Below are 21,058 nucleotides of genomic sequence, written 5' to 3' on the forward strand. Positions count from 1 at the left end.
CTTACACCCTCCTTCTATCTTCAAACCACTAACTTTTAACATTCTTACCATAAAATAAAATAAAATAAAAATTCACATTTTTGAAAAGAAATTAAAATTTAATTAAAGTGAAAAATGAAATTGCAAGAGAAATGAGAAAATAAGTTTCCCTTTTCCTCTCATCCCATTTGTGGAAATAATGTATATGGCGGATTCTGAAAAAAGGAATTGGAACTGCATGTGGCTGGTGGTGAATTTCGAAATACTTGAAGAGGCCGAACACCACCATCCTCAAAAAAAAAAACAAAAAAACAAAAAAAAAATTATCCTTCTCCCCTTCTCCTCCTTTCATGCTTCCTCCCTGCCATAAAGGAGGAAAATAAAATATCATCATTATCAACTTAAGAATTCTGTTTGGTCAAATGATTGAAAAACTAAAAGAGTTGTGCTTGGTCTAAGACTGCTCTGATCAAGAATTGAACAACTCAAAGTGCTCGGTCTAACTTTGCATAGAAGTCTCAAATAAGTAACATACATTTGATATAGTTGCGAGAGGGGTGATGTATATTTGAAGTGCGCGGAAACTAAAAGGCACCGACGTCAGTGAAGAGGGAGTTAATAAAGTTTTAAAATTCCATTCTCCTGTCATTACTTTGAAGTTCTGAAATTTGTAGCTTCAAATTGGTACATTAATATTAAAATTGAGAAAATAATAATAATAATAATTCTAAAACGCCAAATCTATGCTACCAAACATAATTTGAGTTAATTTTCTAGCATTTACAATATTTGTACTCGTTAATTTTGTGCAGTTGCATTCAAACATGAAAATTCAAAGCCATCCTTCAATTGAAATTTGATGGTCTAAGTTTCTTGGTCTTATTCTCCTTGTAGATTGTTAGTGCAACACGCTACGTCATAGTGTAACCATGGTTCGCCGTATCGGAACATATCGGTTCGACTCTTTTCAAGTTCGATATGGGATTCGTATCGGTCAGTTTATACTGACTTTGTCCGAGTCCGTTACACCGCGATCGTGACCGATACTGCAAACCATGAGTGCAACACATTGAATCCTAATATATATAACATACATATATATATATATATATATATATATATATATATATATATGAAGTTGTTGTGTAAATCATAATTCGCATTTGCAGTATCGGTTGCGATAACGGCCGCAATTGCAGTGTAACGACTTCAGGCAAATACCGATCTAAATCGGTCGGTTTATGAACGTGTGTATCGGTATCAGACCTTGAAAAAGGGTTACGAATAAAAGTCGATTGCGTATCGATTGATACAACGAATCATAATATAAACAATGTAAAATTATTATATAATTAATGTAAAATTATTGTATAAGCGATGAATGCTGTGAACACGGAATAAGGTGAAGTGGGACAAGAGAGACACCTAACCAACTTGGCTTAAATTTCGTGGCTTGAGGAAAGGGAATTAGAATCATTGTGGAGTAGAGTGAAAGACAGGAAGAGACAAAGAATCTGCCTAAATTTTTTTGATGCGAATATGTCAAAGTTGTCTAGCTTCTCGTCGGTTCAACTTTTTGTTTTTTTTCTTTTAAGACTGCCAATTAGGCATATGGGGGACGACAAATCCTCATTTTTTTAAAAAAAGTTATTGGAAAGCTTTGAAGTAGGTTCAATGGCTCTTCAACTTGTGTTTCATGTTTAATTTGTGAAGGATTATTTAATTTACTTTCACGAGGTTTGACCATACTTCATTCACTTCAACTTTCAAATACATACATGGAAACCGCGGTTTGTTTGATATAAGTTGTCAAGGCAACGATCACACTTTTCCAACTTATGCGCATGACTAAAATGGTAAAAGACCAAGTTCACGGTTTGTCGTATTGATTGGTTGGCAATTTTTTTTAAAGGTATGATATTATTATGTATAGGTCAGTTTGATCGGTTTACACTACATTTGTAAATCATGGTATGAAGTGATTTAAGCGTTATTATAAATAATAAGAATATTATATATGATATATAAAATAATAAAATTTTATTTTAATTTTCAATCAAACAACAAACCAAACCATTCTCTAGCTGTTCGATTTGGTTTAGTTTTATTGGTTTAACAGTCGGTTTAATTTTAACTTTTATAAATTCAATAAAATCGGTTTGGCTTCAAAATATTTCTAAACGCATCCTATCAGATCGGTGTGCACATTTAAAATTAAGATTGTCTTTGATTAAATATTATTAAATTTCACCAAATGACCTATAATTCAAGGAAATAACATTTTCATTTTCGGTGGGAGAGTTCGAGCATCGTGTATGTTGCCTATTCCAAAAATATATATACGTTGCCTATAAATGATTAATTTTTTTATTTTTTATTTTGAGGAGAACTAAAATATATGTTGCCTTTAAATGATTTCTTTTTTATTATTATTTTTATTTTGAGGAGAACTAATATGACAATGAAGTTGAGGGAAAACAAGCACATCATGTGGGTGGTCAATTGGAAAATAATTTTTAAAAAGGGAACTAGTATTAATAATTATTCACAGAATATGTCCTTTTTAGCTTTATTATCAACCATGGTATAGACAATGACATCGACCCCTCTACATTTGGTACTCCTCCAGTCTTCCCACCCACACACACACCCCCACTGTCACGGTGGTCACCCCCACTGTCCCGGTGGTTTCGTGATGATAATGACCATGGTGATAAGGAAACCAAATATTCATCTCTGTAATGAAAATTTTATTTTTATTTAAAAATTAATAAATAAAAAAATTATTTTCCTTTTTTTTAAAAAAAAAAGAATAGTAGTACGAGATCTCTTAGAACAATTCTCAATAGGTACATGTGGTTCTCTTGTTCCATACAATTTACACTAGGTCAGGGGCGGAAGGAAGGGGGCCTGAGGGTTGTCATGGCTCCACTAATTTTTTTTAGTATGGATAAAAATAAAAATAGTATAGCATGTATAGTATAAAATCTATACTTGCCCCCTAAGAGAAAAAAAAACCTTTCTTTAATTATCATTTAATAAAAGATAGTTTATATATAATCTAAATGAAAAAATCCCAATAAAAATTGGGTCACATAAATATTTAAAGTGACTATCTTAAAATTTCAACTCAAATACAGTTTTTTCCATAACGTGACTATCTTAAAATTCTTCCAATTTAATACACGATTCTTTCCATAACTTCATTATCCTAAAATTCCTTCTCATACATGATTCTTTCCATCACATCTTTTTTCTTTTTATTTATTTTTATTAGAATGCTTTTATAAGAATTCTATAAGAAATTAATTTTTACAAAATCTAAAACAAAATTTTCATTTGAAGTTTTGAATATCAACAAAAATCAATGATTGAAGAATCTAAATTCTTATTTTATTAATTTTTTTTTTTTTTATCATAGTTATTGTTTTATTAAATTTTCAATTGTTATTTTTTTAAAAGTTATTTTTGTTTTGTTTCTTTGGTAAATAAAGAGACTTATTTTTGTTAATTTATTTTTGAAGAGTGTTTTTTTTGCTTTGAAAGGCATTTTATATTTTTGTTTTAAATTACCTATTTTTACACTGCCATTTAATGCTTTTCATCCATACTTTTGAACTTTTTGTTTTGTCTTGTTTCCCACTTGAATTTGTTTGTCCTTTTTCTCTTAAGAGAAAAAGAGTGTAAAGAGACAAGTTTCACACACAAAGAAATTATATTCTTACAATCCCTTATTTCAATGCAACTTACAAAAAAAAATCCCTTATTTCATTGCACACATGTATTGATTTGACTTAAGGAATCACTTCTTTCTCATCGATGTAAGTGATTTTTATACACACTGCAATCCAGGTTAATCTCAAAGTTTTATTTGTTCCTCTCTATATATAAATTTTGTATGTAAATATGAATTTCTGTGTGGGTGCTTTTTTAGCTTTCTTAAATTTAGACTGGATTAGACTAATTAGTTATGATTTTCTTAATCTCTATAAAAGTTGAATTTCTCAAAATATTACTTGGTATATTGTTGTATTGATTTTTAGTTTATAAGAATACATAGCATTCTTTCCGGATCCAATATATGCATATTTCAATATTAATACTGTAGTATAGTTTTCTTTTGAATCTCAAAAAAGTTTTTAAAAAGTAACAATGTTTATTTATCACTTTTTCTTTTTTCTTTTTACTTACCAATATTCTTTGATTTAAATTAGTCAAAATTAATTTATTTTTGTTTTTTTTTTATTGATATATTGTGTAATGAATATTAATTTGTGCAAGTATTACATGAATTTCTTTTATATATATATATAAATTAAAATCTAATTGTTTAATTGAAATTTTTTATAATTTTGTGATAAATCTTATTTGTGTTTGTTCAAAAAGTTTGATAAAAAGTTTCTATGGGTCCATGCAATAAATTCAGTTTATCATCACCCCATTGCCGAATCTACAATTTTAGTCATGCATATCATACACGACCCCCTTTTCATCTCACTTCAAGTCAGCAAACAATGACAGACATGAACACCCTTCTACACACAAGCAAAAAGAGCCTAGACATGCTTCCAAATAAAAGCCCCAACCTCATCCTCCCGCACTATTGTTGTTCTTGTTTTTCTTAATATAAGAGAGAGAGAGAGAGAGAGAGAGAGAGAGAGAGAGAGAGAGAGAGAGAGCTCACAATACATGGAAGCAAGCAAACGCTTGTTTCAGCAGGCTGGCTTGCTTCAGCAAGGCTGCAACGAGTAACTGCATTTTCCACCAAAGAGCTAGCAGTCGGATGCATTGCCCTCAAAAAGATGATACCATCTATTATACACAAACATCATATTTTCCACATTCTGAGAATTAGTTTCTCTGTGTTTTACATAACAGACTAACATGTACATCAGATGCGGAAACCGAAAAAAAAAAAAGAGAAACCTCGATAACTTTGCCACCTTAAACCCAGCTATATAAGTTATAGCGTTGTTATTCTCTACAACATACAGCAAATATGGAAGGGAAAACGATGATTGAAAACCCAAAGGCCTAACACGACATCTCACTAAGACGAGTTGGGCGCATAGAGCAAAAATGGAGGAAGATAATGCTCCAAAACCGCCAGGAGTTCTCTCCCCTGGATTGATTCAACAACCGCCTCGTTTCCCAGCTGCCTTGCTGCTTGTATAAGCTGTCCCCTTAGCCGTTGCGATAACAAGCAGCCTCCTGCTTTGACACACTCCCTATAAAGGGGTAAGTACGCTATGGCCACCCTCAAGGGAGCTGGGAGATCCCTCAAGCAAATAGGAGATCCGCCCCACATCAATATTCTTACTATGTTGAAGTAATGTTCTTCTCCTACCCTCAGTCCCTCTGAGAAAGCTGCCTCTGACCAGTGTTCCCGGAGAAATGCCCTCAGCTCAGGAGCAATAGCCTCGTCGTCAGACCTAGCAATGCTGTCTGCAACAGCGTAAGTAGTGGCAGGGTCACCTAGGAAGTTTGAACCGAGGAGAAATGCTACCCCATCAAGAGACCCTCCACTCCGTTCACCAGCAGCCTTGAGAATTTCGATACTGAGGGCCTCAAGGACATGCTGGGGAACATGAGGGAGGAGATACGCAGCTATCTCAACTTGGCTGCTAGAAGTGGCAGCTGTGAGGGCAAGACAAAGATCCATGTCTCGGCAACCCCTTTTCACAAACCATTGGACAACCAGCATGCAACCCCTCTCGGCTGCTCTCATCAAAGGACCCAAGAAAGCCGAGGCATTACCCTCTTCCACTAGACATTCCATGGTGCCAATCTTGCCATAGTGTGAAGCAAAGCCCAAAGCCAGATCAACATCAACATCCAAGCTATTCCTTTGGGCAATCTAAGAAAAGAAATTTCAAACCCAAACACAAATGAGAAATGAATGTAAAAAGAATTAGAGACATATACAAGTCATGCAAGCATTATAAAATTACAAAGCATCTAACTCTTTACATTCTATGCTTTTTGATGACTTCCATTTTTGTGATAATAGGAAAAAAATATACCCCTCAATAACATGCATGAGTTCTCCAATAATGCTGTATCAAATGGAAACTCAGTAAAGTAACAAAATTGCCTTATTATTATCCATATATCAGTATAACAAGAACTATCAGGGGGAGCAGGAAAACACAATTGCTCAATTACTCATTAAAATGCATCTTACTGCACCTGGTGCTGGATTTTTGGTCACAAATGAAGTGCAAGTAACCAGAAAGGGGGAATTCTTTAACATGAAAGAAGAGTAAGAACATCAAATATATAGCACATGGCAACTCTAATACTTCCACTGATTGATGCTAAAAGGGGATTCATGTCATGGCAAAGGGATCAAATTTCAGGAATTATAAGATATGTATCTAAATAAAAGACAACATTTTCTGTAAAGGATAATGAAAACAAGCAAGTTAGGACACCTCAATTCTAGTGAATAACTTTGCTTACCTTTTAACTTAAAAAAAAAAAAATTCTAGTGAATAACATCGATTATCATAATTAAGTTGAGTCACACATTATCTTTTTTTTTTATAAGTAAAATGTATTAAGAAGCGTTCAAAAGGGGAATGCATCCCAAGAGCTGTACAAGAACCAAGAACCAAGAACAAAAAAGAGAGCCTAAGAAGACAAAGATCCCAATGATCCCAAAAAGTCCAAAAACTCCTCAAGAGAGGAACAATCTCTCCCCATACCCCAACTAAAAAGAGAACAAATAATAGAATACTTACGAGCCCCAATGGATAACTCCTCCCCAACAAAGAATCTTCTATTACGTTCTTTCCAGAGGCACCACCAAATGCAAAGGGGGGTCGCCCTCCAGAAAACGTGAACTCGAGCCCCCACCATTTGACTCCTCCAGATATCAATAAGGCCACAAGAAGTCCTAGGCATAACCCACTGAACGCCAAAAAGATCCAACATAAGACTCCAACAGTCATGGGCCACTGGGCAGTGCAAGAGAAGGTGATCCACATACTCTCCATCAGTCATACACAGACAACACCAATTAACAATGACATGTCTCCTCTTCCTCAAATTGTCCAAAGTAAGGATCTTACCCCAAGCAGCAGTCCAAACAAAGAAAGCCACCCTAAGAGGAGCCTTCGAATGCCAAACCGTTTTCCATGGATAAGTGGAAGTCTGAAAACCGGAAAAACAAAAGAAGAAAGACCGGACCTGAAAGGTCCCCTGCGAAGAAGGCATCCATGTCAAGAGGTCCGCCCCAGTGCCAACCACCTCCTGTCGATATAAAAGGTCCAAAAGGGCAGTGACGTCATCCAGCTCCCAATCCTGAAAAGCTCGCCGGAACCGAACATCCCACGAAAACCTACCGCTATCAAGGCGATACCGAAGCATGGCAATCCACAGCAACCCTGAACAGCCTTGGAAACTGACAACACAATGGACGCTCCTCGCACCAAGGATCCTCCCAAAACCGGACACTCCGACCTTCCTGGACTCTGAATCTAATATGCTTAGAAAACTCATCCCAACCCTTCCCAATAAACTGCCACACACCCACACCGAGGGCAGATCTAGTCTGTCGAGCAGACCAACCCCCTCTACCCTCTCCAAACCGACAGGCAACGATCTTCCTCCAAAGTCTGTGTCTTTCATTGTCAAACCTCCAAAGCCATTTGCCAAGAAGAGCCCTATTGAAGGGGGCTAACCTCCGAATCCCAAGACCTCCTGACTTGAAAGGTCTGCATACCTACTCCCACCACACAAGATGATACTTAAACTCATCCCCCCTACCACCCCAAAGGAAATTACGTTGAATCATCTCAAGTCTCCTGACAACATAGGAGGAAATTACGTTGAGTCACACATTATCATCAACAGAAAGTTGCTCTTGTGCATGGCACACAGCTTGGGCCCACGAGTTTCTAAAAGGGGGGCCGCTAATATCCACTTCTTGCTAGATAACATGTTTTGTCTAAAATACCATCTCCGACACCACTTGTTAGGCACCACAACACTCTAATACCACTTTTTAGGAGCAAGAAACTCTGTTAACAAATATTGAAAAAGTAGGCCCAAAGTTCTAATAGTACTACTTTATGGTGCAGCTGAAGCACATGCCTTAAGCACAAATAAACTGGCATGCAATGAACAACATAATTAACATTGTTCAACAAAGACACTCATCATATCCATCAACGCCACACCCTAACACTCTTCCCCACCCAAGCTCACAACGAGGGCATTGTGATTGGGCCACCTTGCCTACCTGGCCTAGACTTGGGCACCTCCCGGGTGGGAAAGCCCAGGCAAGCGCTTGACGCGACACCGGATCAAAGACTGGGTTTGGCTCTGATACCAACTGTAACGGGTCGGACGCTTGCCCTCTAACCCAAAAGCTTAACCTATTGGATAGTGTTACAGACCTACCCATATATACTTATTTCACTTCCCATCCAGATCCGATGTGGGACACCTCTAACAATTATCCACTATAAATTGTAGCCATATTACAAACTGTAGAAGGGAAACATACACCCAAAGGACACCCAACCCAAAATTATGAGGCAATCTAGATTTCCCACGCTCTCTAATGGACCAGGAGCCACGAAACTGTCCCTGCTTCCCCCCTACTCATTCTAGTGTCCTCTCACTCTCCATTCTCTTTTTTTGATAAGTAAAATGTAATAGAAAGCGTTCAAAAGGGGAACGCGTCCCGAGATATACACAAAAAGAATCTATGAACTCAAAGAACCAAAAAAGTCCACAATGTCCTCTAAAGAAGAATAATCCCTCCCCCAACCCCAACAAAAAAGGGTACAAATAATAGAAAATTTCATCTCTCCAATAGAGGACTCCTTCCCATCAAAAGATCTTCTGTTCTGCTCTTTCCGAAGACTCCACCAAACGCAAAGAGGGGTCACCCTCCAGAAGTCTCACTCTCCATTCTCACCACTCCAAACACCTTGTGAGGCAACCCATTTCTCTCACGAGTCCCTCTCGTTCATTAGCCTCACCTTCTAACTTGAGACAATTATTTATGAAGTCCTACACTCAAGTTTCTTGTCAACAACGTGCAAGTTACATATATCCCATGCAACATACCAAACAAGACCTTTCCACAAGATAAAAGCTCTGAAAAGTAAACCAAATTCCTTATAATTAGACACACTTTTCAACAATGTGATCTTAATTTGCTCAGCAAATCAAAATTAAGTGCAGGTCATGGATACCATATACCACAATGTACACAATAACATTGAACTTCAGTTACAAAATCATGGATTTAGTTATAGAAACTTAGGGAGCATTTTAAGATTTTATAGGAATGAAATTGTCTCATATAGTAATATGCTCTTACATAACCAGTTCATGCTAGATAAATCTATGTTCACAAATTTAATGAATTGGCTAGAAAAGCAAGTTGGGATCTCTATCTCGTAAAAACAAAGGTTTCCTTCTTAATAATAAAACTTTTCCTCTTCTTCTTTTTTTTTTTTTGGTAAGTAAAACAGTGAGAAAAAAAATATATAAAAAAAAAATACCCTATTTAAGAATCTCTTTGTTGGCATCTTTATTTCATACAAACAACGGTCTTCCTGTAACTTCAATAAACCGCATCCACTCTTCAGCTGTTAAAGGCAACATCTAGGACCATATGAGACCTCCTTTGAATGGCCCAACTGGAATTTTATTGATGTGTCATGAGATAGATGCTTATGAACATGTGAATAAATGGGGATTGATTAGGAAAAACATAATTTCTGGTTGCAGGATGTGGCACAGAATTCGTAGCACCACTCTTCATGTGTTATGTTGAACACAAGTAAGAGAAACGTATCATGTTGGTTCTAGCATGTGAAACATAAAGGGATTCTTCACATGGGCAACACAAGCATAAACATAAACACAAATTTTAGGTTGCAGGATTTGACACAGAATTTGTAGCACCCCACCACTTGTCATGTGTCATGTTGAACACAAGCAAGAGAAACAAATCATGTTGGTTCTAGCATGTGAAACATAAACCTATGCTTCACATAGGCAGCACTAGATGAAGCATGCTTTGGTGCATACCCTTTAGAGTTTTCCAAAAAATATCAGGAAGCATGCTTTGGTGCATACCCTTTAGAGTTTTCCAAAAAAAAATCAGGAAGCATGTGGCCACATAACAAAGGCTGTTATGAAACTTGGGGAGCAGTAACGCGTTAGCACGCATCACAGCCTTGTTTGTTTAGCAGATTTCTTATGTTTACAGGCAAGGTGGTTGATTTTGACCTATTTTGTGATCCATGAACATAATCCATCTATTTCAATGATTTATTCAAGGATGCAGTCTGATTTTGAGATTGCGGGTTCAAGTCCCCATAACAGTCGGTTGGGAGAATGTTAATGTGTCTTTTGTCCTACTTACAATGATAAAGTTTATGAATGCGTATAGGCAACCCGATCAACAGTTGGATGTAGACACTTTTTAAAGTTTTTCAAGTTTCAACTAGAGAATGCAGCTATGCAATCGATTTTAAACTGAAGAATAAAGGGGCATTAGTCAATCTGGTCCTGCTACGGATGGGTCCTAGAGAGGGGGACCTCAAGACACACCTAACCTTTGGATATTTCACGAAGTGGCAGCTCTGAGGCTCGAATTCACACCAACAGCACTGATGTTCAAGCTTTAAATTGTTGAACCAGTTGAATTGCCCTTTGAAGCAGAGTAAATATTGGATTAGCAAAAGAAGAGCCTTAAGGGAGATAGCAAGATAAGTGCAGAATCACATTTTATTACAATATGATGTCACGTTAGACCATGCAGTCTTGTGGTCAAAGGTAAAATAGAAAATTTGACTCGAAAATAAGTCGGAGAAATGAATTCCATTTTGTTGGGTCCTCTAAGGTAGATTTAGTGAGTCAAATTGAAGGTCAAAAGTCAACTACAGGACCAACACGTGAGACAACTGCGCTCATCTTAGTAGAAAATTTTGGTTTTGTTCCAAAGATCATTCCAGATCCTTAGTGATCAGTTAAAGTTTGACTTATTTGAAGTCTATTTAATGGAATGAGGAAAGTAAAGTCATTTTTCCCCTTAATGAGACAGGATCAGGAATGTGATTAGTTGTGGCTGCTATAGTAAGAAATTCACAATATATACAAGAGAAGAGTAAAGCTATAAATTTGATTTCTTCAAATGTCCAGGTCCCCAACATTGTTTAAATGGTCAATGATGAGTGTTTATGAATTTGGGCTTTGGAGCCCCGGAGGTCCAATTTGATGGTCAAAGTTGATTTGAAAGGTAAATTATTGGTAGAGAACAGTGGCAGCAGCCTTTTACAGTATATAAAAGGCGTGGCAAGGAGGTGTCAAAGGCTCAACACCTTAATTTCGCACATGCTAGACGATGGGGGGTCCACTTGGAGTCTTGCATGATTAGGGGGTTTGGTCAAATTGCATTATTTTGGTAATTGCATTAATTATGGTGAAGAGTTGCATTGTTTTGGTAAATTGCATCAATTAGATTAAATTGGATCAATTAAGTTATTTGTTACTTTATTAAGCTAGAGTCAACTTTTGATTACCTCCATAGTAGGGTAATCCAAGGGTCATCCTTTATTATAAAAAGGATACCATGTAATTCTGATTACTCATTCAATGAATGAATAACAAAATATCTTTTGAGATATCTTGTGAGTGATTCACAAATTCTGAGGGTGTTAGGCCTTCTCTACGTGTGATACCTAGGCCCTATTGGATTGGAGTGATTCCAATAGGCTTTTCTTTGTTATTTTCAATCCTTCTTCTCTTACTAACAACCCTTGAATCTTAGCTTTGTTTTATGAATTTCCAGCCCACAACTCTTATTTGCTTTCTTCTATTTGAGCATGTTCTTTGTCCTACATCAGTTTTTGGTATCAGAGCCTGAGTTGACATCATGTTGACACAATCAAGAAATGAAAGATCGGGTAGTAATAAGCGAGATGAGCTGATATTTAAGCTTTGGTTGAATGTCCGATTCAATGAGTTAGAAGCTCGAATGTGTCAACCTATTAACAAATTTGCTTCTGTTGAACAAGTAACTGCATCCAGAACAAATGATGGCAGCGGTCAAGAGCAACAACATCCTTTAAATGTGCAGCAAAGGCAAAATGTGAGGGCTGATCCACCACCCCACCCAATGTTCGAGTTTCCGAAAAATCTGCTGGGAATGAATTATCACGTGCCACATGATAACGCTGGGGATATCACAAAGAAAATTAAAACGGAGCTGCCAGATTTTGAAGGTAAGGTTGAACCCTACTGTATTTTCGGATTGGCTTGCTTCGATTGAAGAATATTTTGATTGGTATGACATGAGTGATGATCGTAGAGTGAGATATGCTAGAATGAAGCTTTTGGGCTTAACAAAAATATGGTGGACTAGTGTTGAAGGGGATATTAGGGGGCTGGGACAACCACCAATCAGCACATGGCAAGAAATGAAAGCAAAGCATTGAGAGAAATGCATGCCGGCTGATTACCATGACAAACTGTGTGATCAACTTACCAACCTAAAGCAGGGCAACATGTGAAATTGCATTGTTTTGGTAAATTGCATCAATTAGATTAAATTGCATCAATAAAGTTATTTATTACTTTAAGCTAGAATCAACTTTTGATTACCTCCATTGCAGGGTAATCCAAAGGTCATCCTTTATTATAAAAAGGATACTATATAATTCTGATTACTCAGTCAATGAATGAATAACAAAATATCTTTTGAGATTTTTTATGAGTGATTCACAAATTCTGAGGGTGTGAGACCTTCTCTAGGTGTGATACCCAGGCCCTGTTGGAGTGATTCCAATAGGCTTTTCTTCTCTTATTTGCTTTCTTCTATTTGAGCCTGTTCTTTGTCCTACATCAACTTTGGTTGACTCAAAGTTTTTTATGGACTGTACTTTTGGTTATTAGACTCTTAACAAACTAATTGGACCCACTCAGAAGGAGGGGCAATATAGAGTTGTCTACACCAATTACTCTATTGGGTCTTTAACTCTGGTTTACAGAAGACCTAGAATGTACTTCATAGTCAGATTTCATGCTTTATACTTTCTAGTCCAATTTGATAGTAAAGTACTAGAGGTCGGCAACCTATATATATCTATGAAATCCTTCAATTCACCTTTTTTTTCTCCTTCGTTCTCTCTTCAATACTCAGATATCAGATTTTGTTAATCAAATTACAACCATTGCCTGTTCTCTCTTGGCTCCAAAAACATAATTCTATAAACCCTAGAATTTGCAGAGCCCCTATAGCCATGCTTTGTGAGTCCAAACCCTTAAATAGATGCCATCCAGAATTTTGTGCAGCTAGTTTTTATAAATCTATCACCGAATCACCCTATAGAACCAAGAACAATCTGAATCTTCACTATCCACAAATTTAAATGCCTTCTACATTTTAAACCTGTAAGCCTACAAGCTTTCTGTAACCTTTGTGCAACATAAGCCTAATCATAGCGACGTAGACAACACTATTTCAAAATTTTGCAGTGGTCGCTCACATCAGATAGGAACAAAAATATATGGTGTAACGATTGCATAGCATCAATAGGTCTGTATGATAAAGTGTTTAAATGCACAACATTCTATCCACTTTCAAAAACATTACCATAAAGCAACCGTGTAAAGGCAAAACCTATATCACATGGGCTCTACCTTTGTCAAATACATGACACTCAGAAAAAGATATAGGACATGTCCGACGCATATGATTGGACATGTAACCATGAAGCATATCAAGTAATTCAAGTTTATTATATAACTGTAATGCTCATCTTGTCACATTATTACTTCAAAACGAGCATCCTTCTTTTACTCTAGAGAACAAAAACAGAACTTCAGATAATATGAACATTTAGTCATGTCCCTAATGTGCGGTAAGGCTACATTCATCAAACCCTTCCCGTGGGAACCTTGTGAATTGGACTAGCCCAGGCCCAAGCCCATATCCTCGGGTTTGGAGATTTGAAAAATTCAACTATTAAACACATACCCAAAATCGGCACATGGACCCAAGTCCACGTAACATAGGGTAAAACACAAACTTCAAAATACAGTTGGTTTCTTAATATGCCATGATGATTGCCGTTTTTTGCCCCAATTTTTTTACATCTTTTAAATTTTTAGTCCAAATGTAATGTTACTTTGCCAGACAGCAAAAAAAATAGGGTCAGAAAATTTAGCTGTTCAGAACAGAAGGATACAGCTTTTCAGATCATGTGATCCTTATTACAGTAAGCTAAGGGGGGACTATCAGCTTGTGACAACACCAAACTACAAGTAACAATCATGGGCACCAGAAGGACAATTGCCCTCTCCAGGGTAAACATTCTTAAGACAAAATCAAAGAGAATATAAGCTCCTCTGGAAGCCACATGACCAGTCCTTAGAAAGCTTTGTCCATGTTATCCTTTTTTATTTCCCTCTCAGTCCGTGATTTCTGGATTATCGTGAATGGATTATCATGAATGAAAAGAGTATAATGTGACTCATTATGATGTAGTTGTTAACAAGCTCCTTCATTATTCCTTCTCCTATCATATCAGAAATAGCATAAATATCAACAAAGAAGTAGAAACCTATGGCCACCCTATGACAATTGATTTCTTCCATATTGCCTTATGGTTTTCCATCATCACATTATATGTCAATTTTTGCTTCTGACAATGATTTTATATTGCCAATATAACCACTATACAGAATAAACTAAATAAATAAACTAAAATAAACTAAATAAATTTGAAGCAAAAACAATCACCATATTGTGTTATACAAAATATGTGGCCTAACAAGTGAACCATCAAATTAGATCATGATTTAGACTAGAAAACTAAAATAAATTTGGATTGAATTAACAACCATCCTGACCAAAAGAAAAAATGAAAACCGCAGATCCATCAGAGAAATAAAAAATGAAATGAAAACAAAGGATAAAGCCAACAGATAGAACAAATGTCTAGACATATTTAAAACCAAGCTAAGAGGAGGAAAAAATACCAAGTTTTTAGAAGTGGCATGCGCATGCGGAAACCAGAGTACAAAGCTAAAATATAAGTCAAGGGTAATTTTCTATTTTACCTAATAAACTTGAACCTTACATTATATTTATACGCAATATAAACAACCAAAATGCATGAATGATGAATGGATGATTTTCTTCAAAATGTCACCATAACAAATATTACCTGCAACAATATGCGCACAAGCTCTGTGCTCCCAAAACGTGAGGCTTCAAGAAAACATTGGTTGACATTGTCTGCACCCCCTTCAACCAACATACCCAACAACCCCTGAATTGCAGTTGCTGACATTCCAGATGCCCAACCAGTGTCAAAAGAACTAGAGAATAGAGTAAGGGGGAAGCAGGCTGCATCAAAGGCCTCCGTGAAGTCCTTCCCAGTAAGATGGTTGCCAGCAAGATCAAGAAATGTCTTGAATGCAGATAACTGAAGTTGAATCTCGACAGCTGAATAATGATTCACTTCACCCCTATTCCCCTGGCAACGAGAATGAAAGCCTATACACTTCAGAGCCCATTCAGTAAACTTCTGGACCTTGGCGCCAGCTTCGGCCTTCAAAACCTCATCCCCATTGCATTCCTGGAGACGCTCATGCAACCTGCTAAGGAGGCAATAGTCAAACAAACCGACTTACCAAATAAAAATAATCAAGCAAACAAGCAATCAATTTTCATGCTACATATACCAGATACAACGTATACCCATATCTATGTAAGATGTAACCAAAAGGAAGTAAAAAATAAAAATAGATAAACTTAGAATAACAAAACACCATTAAACTCATGATGCTTCAGCTAAGAAACACAAATACGGCATGGATACTTCTAGGGAAGTTTCGTATCTGTACCAGGCACATATCAAAGCGTCAATACACAACACCTCAAGGTCGTGCCCAAACAAAAAACAACCACCACCACCACCAAAAAGAAGTCATTATGTTGGACACTTGGCCAACGCATCCAAGAAATTCTCCAGCACAAGCTTTATGTAGCATAAGCACATCTTAAACAAGTCATGTCCAACAATCTTGGAAACCCAAGACACAACCCTAAAGTCACCAACCTTTCTTTCTTTAAGAAAAATGGCCATCACAAGTCAAGCATGCAATTGTCACTTAAATAAAGGACACGAATGTAATTCTAGTGACAAAAATCCATCAGGAGATTCACTTATCAAAAAAAAAAAAGATCCATCAGGAGATTCGTATAATTAAAAAAAAAAAAATTCTATTTGCAAAGCTTTTGGGCTCATGGGTGGAATTTTAAATCTGTGGAGGGTCTTTTGTCTTTTGTGGGATACTTTGAGGGCATAGTAGGTTTTATTTCTTGTGCAGATGTACTCGGAGTACACTCCCCTATCTTATCGCTCTTCAATGAAATTTTACTTATTAAAAAAATATATATAGTATAGATGCAAGAAAACCATTCCACGTTATAGTTGTCTCATTTAATAGATATATATATACACACACACTAATATATGTACAAAAATGACCACTTGCTAAAATTTTCTCCACCAAGTATAACGTCCAACAGTCATATCACAAACCCACCTTTCTCCTTTTGTAATCCAACAAAACCACCTTTCTACCTATTTAAAGTTTCCTAAACCACTGTTCTCCCTATTTAAAGTTTTCTAAACTAACATTATCAAAAAAATCCTAACATTAAAATATCATTTCGTGCTTTTCATATTATTCCCCTATGTTACATGGACTCTTCAAAAGTAGTGAAGTACCCGTGTCGGACACATATTGCTCGGACATGTGTCCGACACTTTTGGTTGGACGTGTACTTAAAAAACATATCCAATCATTCAATTATATTGTTTATTTACTTTAAATGAGTTTAAAGCTTAGATTGAACACCATATTAGATAAAAACATTACCTTACTCTAGAAAATAAAATTTACTAATTAAATAAAATGAATATTTAGCAGTGTCCGTATGTCCTTCTGTTTAGCGATACGACACGTCCGACACATGGATACATACCCGTACCCGACACACTTACCCGAGTCCATGTAACATATTCTTTCCTGCCAACCTATTCATTCATCTTCTCAAAGGTACATATTTAAGCATCAATCGGTATAATGATGATCATCATGATCATGAAAGTATAAATAGAATTAGTTAATTGATAAAATATTGTTATCAATGGGAATTAAAATATTGTCCTTATTTACTTGTCTTAATGAATTTGGTCAATTTTTCTCTATTTGGCAATAATTCTGTACAAATGTACACTACATATGATTTGGCCTTCATATCTTCTATTGAATTACCTAAAAAAAAACTTTGCCTTTCGCATGTGATTTGGCTTGCATAGAAATTGGAGTAAAAAACCCATTTGGACTTGCTTTGATTTCTTACATAAAAAACTCAAAAAAGTGAATGCACTCTTTCACAAAAACATTCATTATATAAAGTCTTTCGAATCCAAATATTAATTAAGGGTAGGAAAAAAAATGGTAATGTTAATTTAGGAAACTGAATATAGGGGGAAGAGTGGTTTAGGAAACTTTAAATAGGTAGAAAAGTGGTTTAGAAAACTTTAAATAGATAGAAAAGTGGTTTTGTAGGATTAGAAAATGAGAAAGGTGGATTTGTAATATGACCATCATTATACTTGGGGTGAAAAAAGTATCTTACTCACCGGTGAGCAAGAGATCATTTCTAAATGTGTGTGTGTGTGTGTGTGTGTGTGTGTGTGTGTGTAAGAAGGATCATTATTAGCGTGGTCTCCATTAATCACACACCTATATATATTGTCGTATCAATGTCGTGTTCGTTACTAATTTACAAAACTTTGATGTGTCAAAGCATTTGTGTTGTAGCAGTCCCACATCTATGCCACACTTAAAGTAGGCAATCTTTCATCAAAGCCCGTATGTAATTTAGAAGAAATACAAAGTAGAAGGAATAAAAGAAAAATATTTTGCTTGGGTGAGAATAATAATATGTAAAGGCTTGAATGAGGCTTGAACACTCATTCACAACTCTGATATTTATATGCTAAAGAGAGCACATGATAATATTTCAAGAAAGGAAACTGAATAAAATCATTGCATATCCTATACCTACACAAATGCATAAATAAAGTCAAATTCCACGGGTTTAGCCTATCATATCTCGGCTACTATAGTAATTTACATCCATGATTCTAGCCTATCATATCTTGGCTAACACTCCCCCTAAAGTTGGGTGTGGATATGTGAGACGCCCAACTTTGACAATGCATCCTCAAACACGGTTTTTTATAAATATATAGCCACTATGTTTGGTTGCATTAAATTGACTAGCCATGACATAACCATGGCATTTTCTCCAAACCACTGTGGATACGTCTTATTTGACTCAGTTGGTGTTTCCTCAGGCTATACGCAAACCAACCATGTCTCCTCATACCATAAACAACCATTATTGCCTCCTCAGATCATTTCCCTTCATATAAATATTTAAAATATGTACATAGAAGAATCAAAAGTGTCTCCTCAGACCATTCCCCTTTATACACATGTTTAAAATATGTAGATGAAACAATCAACATGTCTCCTCAGACCATAAACAATCAATCACCAATGTCTCCTCAGACCATTTCCCTTCATACATATGTTTATAAATATGTGGATGGAATGCCGAACTCGCAACGCCCCCGTTACGGTCGGACCACCCTGGCTCTGATACCAAGAAGAAGTACAAAGAAGGAATAGAAGAGAAATATGCAAAGGCTTGATTCGCTTGAATGAGAATAATAATATGTAAAGGCTTGAATGAAACTTGAACACTCATTCACAGCTCTGATATTTATATACTAAAAAGAGCACATATTAATATTACAAGAAATGAAACTAAATAAAAAAAGAGTACATTTCATTGCATATTCTATGCCTAAACAAATGCATATATAAAGTCAAATCCCATTATTTTAGCCTATCATATCTCTGGGGGCTAACATGATAAGTTACATCCATGTTTCTAGCCTATCATATCTCGGCTAACAAATTTATAGCCGCCGCTAGGAAATCTGAAATTATGATAAGATGCAAGTAGGCAACTGGAAGTGTCAGCACTTAGCAAGCCAAATAGTAACAACACACTCAGTTACAACTATCAACTGAGCTCTGACTCAAGCTCTAGGAGAAAGAATCAAAGAGATGCACAATGGCTTCCAAAACTGTTTACATTTAAGCTGCAAACGAAAAGGGAATATTAATGTAGATAATTTACCTCTGAGCCATTACCGTTACTGTATCCGCCAGACTCATTGTTCGGCTCTGGCAGGCAGAAACACATGAAGCAAGAAAAGAAGTCCTAAGAGCAGCTCTCGTGAAGTCATAAGCACCATTATTAATAATGTTCTTAATTAATCCAGTTATGCCATATAGCTCGTGCTGGGTGCTCAGAAACCAGATTGAATCCAAGGAAATGCACAAAGCATCATTAAGAGTCTGCGGATCTGCCAATGAGATCAGACTCTCTGCATGTTTCCAATCACGGGAACTCACAGAACCCTGAAACATTCGCCCCAACTCAATCCTGTCTTGCCTGTTGAGTTTTTTCTCATACCCAATTTCCTTGTTTTTGCTGATCTCGGAATCCACAGTAGGGCACATCCCCGATTTGAGTTTCTTCGAGCCACAACTACAACCTCCTGAAATTCTCGGCTCTGTACTCGCAAGGGGTGCTTCTCTTGAGAACACCACATTGCTTCCCTCGCCGTTTTCAGATTCCAAAACTACAATCTCATTCTTTGTACTTCCAATTCCAGTCTCATCAGATTCCATTCGAGCAGACGATGGTTCTTCGGGTTTCGTCTCATTTACCCCCAACCGCAATCCATCCCTTTTCATGACAAAACTTTTCCCATCTTCCATTTCTCTAGCACTGACTATCCACCCAAATCAAGAACCCCAAAATTGGTAAAAACTCTCAATTCTTCCGGACCATAAAGGAAAACCCTCTCTTCGGAATCCCAGTTCCAACAAAACCAAATCCCTCATGCAAATTCAATCAAAACCCAATTACATTCTCTCTCTAAAAATCAAAGTTTCCAAATGCCTTCAACAAACAGTATGACAAACAAAAACCCAGCTTCGCTAAAAGGAAAAGATACGCAAACCAGAGATTATACCCCCAATTTTTTTCATCAAAGTAGGAAGAAAAAAAAAAAAGTGCTACTTTGATACCTATTCTAAGACGATCTAGATAATTATCTTGCGCAGGACATCAAACCATGAAAAAAAAGAAGCAAACCCATCAGAGAAGGTGAAAATCTACGCATATGTTGTCCCTTTGGAAGCAAACCCAGCTCAGATTATCGCTCCACCATTAGAAACCCTTAAAACCCCCAAAGCTTAATCCAATCCACAGAAATTTCGAGAAACATATCGAAGATCAAGTACCAACCCTAGAATTCAAAAACCCACAAAAGAAATGCAAATACCATCATCAATATTCAATCAGTACACAAAAACAAAGGACAGATTATTCAATTAATAAGTAGATGAAGAATCTGCCTGCAAAACTGAATATGAAATGAAATTTAAAATTATGAAGAAAAAAAAAGAAGAGGAGATTAATGCAAATATAGAAAGGAAAGAGAGAAATGGCACAAGATAGCAAACCTGATTAAATTAGTGGAGAGAGAGAGAGAGAGAGAGAGAGGGGGGATGAGAAAAACCCTGATGGGACTTGAGTATTTTGGAAAACACATAGTTGTCTCTCAAATTTTTTATTTTATTTTAATTTTTTCCATATTTTATGAGAAAGAAAGAGGGTGTGATTGAAAATATATGAAAATTAGAAAGTGTGTTATATTAAAAAACAAAATGAGTGAGTCATGAAAACGAGAGTCACCCAGCCATAGCACTCCACAACAAAAAGGTTTGTTCCCTTTTGTGGGTCCCACTTTTTCTGCAGCCCCACACCACCACCCACCACCACCACCTCCGCTCCAAAGATTACGCATTCCTCCCTAGTCCCCACCATTTTTATTTGTTTTTATATTTTTGTCACTACTCTTTAGGCTCATCTCCCTATATG

General features: G+C 36.4%; 1 protein-coding gene across 3 annotated transcripts; it reads right to left on the bottom strand.

The window, feature by feature from the left end:
• Positions 1–4,767: 4,767 nt before the first annotated feature.
• LOC132302837 (ankyrin repeat protein SKIP35) lies at positions 4,768–20,793 on the bottom strand. Of its 3 annotated transcripts, XM_059799823.1 has the most exons (4): positions 20,641–20,793; positions 19,244–20,423; positions 15,177–15,609; positions 4,768–5,836 (listed from the first exon to the last, which is right to left on the bottom strand). In XM_059799823.1, the coding sequence occupies exons 2-4, from the start codon at positions 19,888–19,890 to the stop codon at positions 5,030–5,032; spliced, it is 1,887 nt and encodes a 628-aa protein (XP_059655806.1). In that variant the 5' UTR covers positions 19,891–20,423; positions 20,641–20,793; the 3' UTR covers positions 4,768–5,029. The 3 variants fall into 3 exon arrangements, with proteins under 3 accessions (XP_059655806.1, XP_059655821.1, XP_059655813.1); XM_059799838.1 differs by lacking the exon at positions 19,244–20,423 and having other exon boundaries at positions 20,641–20,772; XM_059799830.1 differs by lacking the exon at positions 20,641–20,793 and having other exon boundaries at positions 19,244–20,625.
• Positions 20,794–21,058: the final 265 nt, after the last annotated feature.

Source organism: Cornus florida, unplaced genomic scaffold, assembly GCF_030987335.1.
Source record: "Cornus florida cultivar Cherokee Brave unplaced genomic scaffold, ASM3098733v1 CherokeeBrave_3.0.0_Hap2_Chr01, whole genome shotgun sequence".
NCBI classification, from domain to species: Eukaryota; Viridiplantae; Streptophyta; class Magnoliopsida; order Cornales; family Cornaceae; genus Cornus; species Cornus florida.

Bases quoted from the DNA above. Each gene is read 5' to 3' on its own strand.
- LOC132302837 (XM_059799823.1), bottom strand. From the start codon at position 19,890: ATGGAAGATGGGAAAAGTTTTGTCATGAAAAGGGATGGATTGCGGTTG. The intron at 15,610-19,243 runs GTAAATTATCTA...CCTCCTTAGCAG, and splicing joins GTAACGGTAATGGCTCAGAG to GTTGCATGAGCGTCTCCAGG. The intron at 5,837-15,176 runs GTAATATTTGTT...TTCTTTTCTTAG, and splicing joins TTGTGCGCATATTGTTGCAG to ATTGCCCAAAGGAATAGCTT.